The 7,664-nt window shown below is 45.1% G+C and overlaps 1 protein-coding gene across 1 annotated transcript; it reads right to left on the bottom strand.

The window, feature by feature from the left end:
* Positions 1–651: 651 nt before the first annotated feature.
* LOC101733893 (prostaglandin-E(2) 9-reductase-like) lies at positions 652–7,263 on the bottom strand. The gene is made up of 7 exons (XM_031890947.1): positions 7,130–7,263; positions 2,668–2,835; positions 1,877–1,993; positions 1,582–1,659; positions 1,341–1,463; positions 1,139–1,248; positions 652–993 (listed from the first exon to the last, which is right to left on the bottom strand). Exons 1-7 carry the CDS (start codon positions 7,214–7,216, stop codon positions 804–806), a joined length of 873 nt encoding a protein of 290 aa, XP_031746807.1. The 5' UTR covers positions 7,217–7,263; the 3' UTR covers positions 652–803.
* Between the last annotated feature and the right edge of the window lie 401 nt (positions 7,264–7,664).

Raw genomic sequence — 7,664 nt, forward strand, 5'->3', positions numbered from 1 at the left:
AAGAAGGATATTAATGAGCTGGAGAGAGTGCAGAGACGTGCAACTAAACTGGTTAAGGGGATGGAAGATTTTAACTATGAGGTGAGACTGTCAAGGTTGGGGTTGTTTTCTCTGGAAAAGAGGCGCTTGCGAGGGGACATGATTACTCTGTACAAGTACATTAGAGGGGATTATAGGCAGTTGGGGGATGTTCTTTTTTCCCATAAAAACAATCAGCGCACCAGAGGTCACCCCTTTAGATTAGAGGAAAGGAGCTTCCATTTGAAGCAGCGTAGGGGGTTCCTCACGGGGAGGGCAGTGAGGTTGGGGAATGCCCTTCCTAGTGATGTGGTAATGGCAGATTCTGTTAATGCCTTTAAGAGGGGCCTGGATGAGTTCTTGATCAATCAGAATATCCAAGGCTATTGTGATACTAATATCTACAGTTAGTACTAGTGGTTGTATATATAGTGTATGTATGTGAGTGTATAGATTGGTAGGTGTGGGTTAGGTGTGCTGGGTTTACTTGGATGGGTTGAACTTGATGGACACTGGTCTTTTTTCAACCCTATGTAACTATGTAACTATGTAATGGGCTACAAGTTAGCGGAGAAAAGTCATGTGACAGTTCACAAGACATTTTATTCAGGAAATTCATTCAATTTCAGCCGGCTGTAGCTTGTTGGCAGAACTGGGCAGCAGCTGGTGCCGTTGTTCATTATATTAACAGTTTAAAAAACTGCTGATATTGTGAAAACTAGTTAATAAATGTAAATTGGAAAAATGCTCAGAAGAGCAATTTTATGTGAATTTGTTTGGAGCATTTACATTTTAGCATGTTGAAATACCTTGAAATTTTCCTTGATCCTGGCTGGAGTGAAGCTCTTTGCAAGGACGACGACTCCTCGTTGGAGCAGGTACCGCATTGCGACATGAGCGGGGGTCCGATTGTGCTTCTTAGCAATGGCGCCCAGTATGGGGTTTTCCAAGAGTACAGGAGTGCTCTGATCTACCCTGAAATGGAAAGGGAGGGCGAGATCCTAATTCTGTCTCTTTTGCTTTGTTTCCCCCACACCAGGGGCATTTTCACTGCCAGAAAACAGCTCACTTCTCATATCTGCCGTACGTTTATTGATAAAAGACACTATTAAAGTTTTACCAGTTCTCCTCCCTGCTGGACCCCAATACACCATATGCCACCAGAACGATGTCCTTGGACTTGCAGAACTCCAGCAGTTTGCTCTGATCCAGGTAAATGTGACATTCCACCTGCAGTGGGCGGAGACAGAGGGTTCTGGATTTTTACTGGTGCTCCACCCCCATGTGCTTATTAATGAGATTAAAACACTGAGCAGATTTACCTGGTTACAGACGGGTTTATATTTCAGCCCAGGCATATTGAGGATCAGCTCCAGCTGCTTGTGGTTAAAATTGGACACCCCGATCGATCTGACCAGCCCTGCGTCTTTGCACTTTTCCAGAGCCTGATGGGAACAAAATCACTCTATAAATGACTTGTTATTGCCCCATACTCCGTATTCGGTCTCCACCCTTTCCTGATGCCCCAGACAAGCCAGAGAACCCCCCCAGGAACAGCCCTACCTTCCATGTGTCTCTAAGATCCGTGTTATGGAAAATAGGTTTCCCATTTTCATCCAATGGCAAGGGGTCATCTCCAGGCTTAAACATAAACAAAAAAAGAATAATAATTAAAATTATTATTCTGAACTGATTGGATTAAACTGACCCTAGCAACCTGTTAGGCTCAAGTAGTGGGTGGGACAAAACTGCTAATGACATCCTACAAAGGGAGGGGCAGGGAGTCTGTGACTCAAGCAATGGGCGGGACTACAATTCTCTGATGGCTCTTTACATGGTGGCACATTATTAGACTCACCTTGAACTCCACCGGATTATGGATGATGAAGAGATCCATGTAATCCAACTGCAGATCTGTCAGAGATTTCTCCAGGGCTGGACGGACCCTCTCGGGGGTATGGAACGTGGACCAGAGCTGATGAGTAAAATGGAAAGTCTCCAAGTTAAGATCTAGGTTGGATTTTACCAGGGGCTTGTTGGAATTCTATTTGGAATTGGGATGCCGGCCGCCCCCCTTCCAGTGTGCCCAGGGTCAGACTGGGGTATGCGGGCCATCTCATGGGCCCCCACTTTCACACTTACCTGGGCACCATTGGGGCAGGGAGGATCTAGGGTGGAGCACTTCCTAGCAGGGATCTGTTCTGGGTCAGCAGACCCCACCGGGTTTTTTCCCAGTGTCCCACTGGCCCAGTCCAACCCTGAGTGTACCCCAAGTATCAGGCCTCATTAACCAAGGACGGGGCAACACGCAAAAAAGCAAAGCCTGTTATTAAGCCGCTGCTTTAGGGGCCACTTGAAATAAGGGCTCCATTATGTCTGGGAGATGCTTCATTCAGATGTTATAGAAGGTGCCGGATGCTACTAATAGCTTTGTCCCTTGCAGTTCCACATCTCACCTCTCAATAGGAACGATTCCCATTGACTGCAGCAGAACAGCGCCACTGCTCTCGGACATGACCAACCTTTCATTTTAATCAGATCTCAGGATGTATTTACTTCTCCCCTATATATATTTCTCTGGTCAAATTGACAATCGGTTTCCTGCTTGCCCATTCCCACCCAGTTAATCATGGTGAGTTTCTTGGTTACCTTCCCAGTGTAGAACACGTCCTCCCTCTTCACAGTACCATCCGCAATCTTTGCCTTGATCGCCCGTCCAACCTCCACCTCATTCCCATAGATAAACGCGCAGTCAATATGGCGGTATCCAACGTCAATGGCCACTTTGGTGCCTTCTTCTGCCAAGCTCTTTGGGAACTGAGGATAAAATAACATTATAATACATAGATAAACAGTGAAAGCTCCCCAGCATACCCCTGTCATTCCTCTGTCACTAGCCAATTAGCAGTAGAGGGGAAAAATCATCTATATGATCAAAGGGGGGGGTCAGTGGGGCTGTACATATTTATATGGATGTGGCTCATTCACAAATTCACCCCCATCCCGTCCCAATGATCTTCTGAGTCCCTTGGGTCTGTATGAAATGTGTATGCAGGACTCTGGCCATTCGTTGGTTTATTAGGATAGTTAGAAGTAGAACTGGCAAACAGGAAAAGAGCTGCCTATCAATAGGAAGACTGACCTAGAACACTTGAGACTTTAAGAGTGATCTAGAACACTTGTAGGTCTCTATAAAAGTATATTGCATATGAAAGCTGTAAAACCCTGCTTCATCCAAATAAACCATTTTCATAAAAATATACTTTTTTAGTAGTATGTGCTATTGGGTAATAGAAAATTGCCATTTTGAGAGTTAAAGGAACAGTAACACCAAAAAATGAAAGTGTATAAAAGTAACTAAATATAATGTGCTGCTGCACTGGTAAAAGTTGTGTGTTTACTTCAGAAAGTCTACTATAATTTATATAAATAAGCTGCTGTGTAGCCATGGAGGCAGCCATTTAAAGGAGAAAAGGCACAGGCACATAGCAGATAACAGATAAAACACCATTGTATTCTACAGAGCTTGGTCTGTTATCTGCTATGTAACCTGTGCCTTTTCTTCTTTTTTCCAGCTTGAATGGCTGCCCCCGTGGCTACACAGCAGCTTATTATATAAATTATAGTAGTGTTACTGTAGCAAACACACCAGTTTTACCAGTGCAGGGCAACAGTGCATTATATTTTTATTACTTTAAAGCTCTTTCATTTTTTGGTGTTACTGTTCCTTTAAGGGCCGCCCCCTGGGATCAAAGGAGTCTCAGTGCACACAAACAAGCCAAGGCACACATACATGCTAGGCCCCATCAGCCAATGAATGGGCAGAGTTCTGCCTTTTGCTCCCACACTACTTCCTGTTACAGTTAGAGCTGCATCACTTCCTGTCAGCTGATCTCTGAGGAAAATGGCGGCTCAAGGGAAAGGGTGTAAAAGGGCAATATTTACTGATATATATATTCCAGTTTGGGGAGATTCTTTAATAGGCCACTTAACACAATATAAACTGTCTGTTGGTTACGTATTCATTCTGGGGGGTATAGTTTTCCTTACAGACTGGCCTAGAACACTAGAAATTTAAGACTGACCTAGAACACCAGAGACTTTATGGGGAGGGATATACACAAAAACACCTACCTTTCCATACAGAATGAGATAGTTCAGATAGGGGTTGTCATCGTGGGGAAAGGGGTGGGGGGTTATGAGAGGTACTGCAGGCTTGTGTGGGCTGAGCTTGGGAGTATCGTGGGAGGAGTTTGGGCATAATTGGGGATTGGTCTTGGTGGATAAGGGGCATGAACTTGTATTCAAGGGACATTTTTTCATTGGGGGCTGGGACGATTTTAATAAATGGGCAAAAGGGGCATTAGCAGGATAGGGGGCCCACTAGCACATATATTATCTGGGATAACTTTATTTAATCAACTGGAAGAGCTCTACATGATGGTTATATTTTGTCATTTTTCTGCTCCCAGGGGACCCTGGGGGCCACGTCTACTTCAGTAGGTGCAGACCATTTCTTCATCGTCTGCCTTACAATATTGAACTTCAGGGTTATTCTATCACAAATGTTTGGGGCAGTGGGGGCCCACTAATTACATTTTGCCCAGGGCCTTCTGGTACCTGTTGGGGGCCCATTTTACATCACAGGCGCCAAGGTGAGCAGTTGGCTAATAAGTGGGGACCCCTTGGACGGATTTGGACGGATTCCTTGGTGCACCCCCACAATAATGGCCACTTATACACATGCCAGCAGCGGCACAGGGGGCCTGCAAAAGGGGGGCAGTTATGGATTTTGGGCTCATACATTTCTCCCTACTCCCCACTACCATGTGGCCGGTCAGTCCCAAAATAAAAAAAATGCGACAAGTATTGGAGGTACAGGTATAGGACCCATTATCCAGAATGCTTGGGACCAAGGGTATTCCGGATAAGGGGTCTTTCCGTAATTTGGGTCTCCATACCATAAGCCTACTAAAAAATCAATAAACCATTAAATAAACCCAATAGGGCTGTTCTGCCCCAATAAGGGGTAATTATATCTTAGTTGGGATCAAGTACAGGTACTGTTTTATTATTACAGAGAAAAGGGAATCATTTAACCATTAAATAAACCCAATAGGATTGTTCTGCCCCCAATAAGGGGTAATTATATCTTAGTTGGGATCAATTACAGGTACTGTTTTATTATTACAGAGAAAAGGGAATCATTTAACCATTAAATAAACCCAATAGGGCTGTTCTGCCCCAATAAGGGGTAATTATATCTTAGTTGGGATCAAGTACAGGTACTGTTTTATTATTACAGAGAAAAGGGAATCATTTAACCATTAAATAAACCCAATAGGGCTGTTCTGCCCCCAATAAGGGGTAATTATATCTTAGTTGGGATCAATTACAGGTACTGTTTTATTTTTACAGAGAAAAGGGAATCATTTAACCATTAAATAAACCCAATAGGACTGTTCTGCCCCAATAAGGGGTAATTATATCTTAGTTGGGATCAAGTACAGGTACTGGTTTATTATTACAGAGAAAAGGGAATCATTTAACCATTAAATAAACCCAATAGGGCTGTTCTGCCCCCAATAAGGGGTAATTATATATTAGTTGGGATCAAGTACAGGTACTGTTTTATTATTACAGAGAAAAGGGAATCATTTAACCATGAAATAAACCCCAATAGGGCTGTTCTGCCCCCAATAAGGGTAATTATATCTTAGTTGGGATCAAGTACAGGTACTGTTTTATTATTACAGAGAAAAGGGAATCATTTAACCATGAAATAAACCCAATAAGGCTGTTCTGCCCCCAATAAGGGGTAATTATATCTTAGTTGGGATCAAGTACAGGTACTGTTTTATTATTACAGAGAAAAGGGAATCATTTAACCATGAAATAAACCCAATAGGGCTGTTCTGCCCCCAATAAGGGGTAATTATATCTTAGTTGGGATCAAGTACAGGTACTGTTTTATTATTACAGAGAAAAAGGAAATCAGTTTTAAAATTCTGAATTATTTGATTAAAATGGAGTCTATGGGAGACAGGCTTTCCGTAATTCGGAGCTTTCCGGATAACTGGTTTCCGTATAAGGGATCCCATACCTGTATAAAGAAATCAGCAGTTGCAGAGCTAACCTGGGGCAATTGCCAGGGGGGCAACGGTTCCCCCCAGACGCCCACAGTCACAATGCTGTAGAATTGCTTGGACAGTTAGACTGTGGTCTTCCCCAGCTCTTCTACCATTACACTTGGGGAGTTGAAAGAGTTATGGGGCATAATACCGGGCACTGCCAGGGTATAACCAAAGCAAATCCCCATTTCCCCCCACAGTACCAGTCTAATTGCAAACTGGCAATCTGTGGGTTCTGGCAAGCGCCAGAGGGGCTGCTGTAAGGTGCCATAAAAATGGGGTGGGCAAACTTTTTGGCTCGGGGGCCACATTGACTTACAGACGGGTTACGCCGTTTACGCTTGTCAGTCCAGTCGCGTGATGAGACTTGCGGAGTCGGCGGGCCAGATTAAGAAGACCAACGAGCTGGACGTGGCCCGCGGGCCGTAGTTTGCCCACCCCTGCCATAGACAGTCACTATTTATTAGGTCTGTGGGGAGCTGTTTGGGCCTCTGTGTACTTGATATGTCAGGGCATGGCACCCATTAAGTAGCTTTTTGGCACACAGTTTTAGAGTTGAGTCGGCATCACGACCTGGTGCAGCAAGGCTGGACCTATAGGGGTGAGTAATGGAGGGGGTACCGGATCGAGCAGTATCACCAGGGCACAAATACTACTTTACCCAGCTCTAGTATACGGCACCAATAATGGCATTAGTTGCTTAGGGTTTCTCCCCCGGGTGCCCCCGTCCGCCCACCCAGCACCAGCCCCTTCCTCCCCACTTTCGCACCTTATAACAACAGGGAGCAGCAGTTGTTGCAGGTGGGTCAGCGGGGGCCACGAGGACTGGTGTCATGCCGGCCCGGTACAACCCCAGCCGTCAAGGAATTCTGGGAATTGTGGTATAGGAACAGCTGGACAGTTGTGACCCACCCAAGATATTTGGCCATCAGACCTACCAGACAGCACAGAAGGTGTTCCTACCAACAGGGAGCACTTACCTTCTCTGGGGCATAGGTGCCAAACCCAAGCACTGGCATTTTGTGCCCATCATTCAGCTCAACGCAGGGGTCTTTGTGCAGCACCATGGCTACTGTGAGCGATCCTTCCCCTCCAACGCTTGGACTGCTCTCTGTCCCTGCCCCACCTTCCCCACAGTTATACTGTATTTATAGCCCCGCCCCCCTAAGCCTTTTTAACTTTTCCCCCCCAGGGTGCTGTCACCAGGTCATGTGACTTCTAATTTCCCACGCACTCACTCTGGTCCCATTGTGAGCTGCAGAGTCGCTCAACTATCAGCAAAATAAAAGTGATATATAAAATGTAATTTGCTTCCACTCTGCATCCACATCGCTCCCTGCCGCCGGCTGCACTGGATTCTGACCAGTCTGTCTTTTTGTTCCACTTTTGAATGCACTACAATTGCACTACAGGTCAAAAAGAATTTTTTTTTTTTTGCTGTTTTACCGTCCGTCCGTCCCCCCCCCCTACTGTACCTGTTCTACTTGCTCTCCTACATTCACAACAAGGTTTAAC

This window comes from Xenopus tropicalis, chromosome 8 (assembly GCF_000004195.4).
Source record: "Xenopus tropicalis strain Nigerian chromosome 8, UCB_Xtro_10.0, whole genome shotgun sequence".
NCBI classification, from domain to species: Eukaryota; Metazoa; Chordata; class Amphibia; order Anura; family Pipidae; genus Xenopus; species Xenopus tropicalis.

Coding starts and splice junctions, on each gene's coding strand:
- LOC101733893 (XM_031890947.1), bottom strand. CDS start 7,216: ATGGTGCTGCACAAAGACCCCTGCGTTGAGCTGAATGATGGGCACAAA. Junction 1,994..2,667: donor ACGTGTTCTACACTGGGAAG/GTAACCAAGAAA, acceptor TTTACTCATCAG/CTCTGGTCCACGTTCCATAC. Junction 1,249..1,340: donor ATAAACCCGTCTGTAACCAG/GTAAATCTGCTC, acceptor CGCCCACTGCAG/GTGGAATGTCACATTTACCT.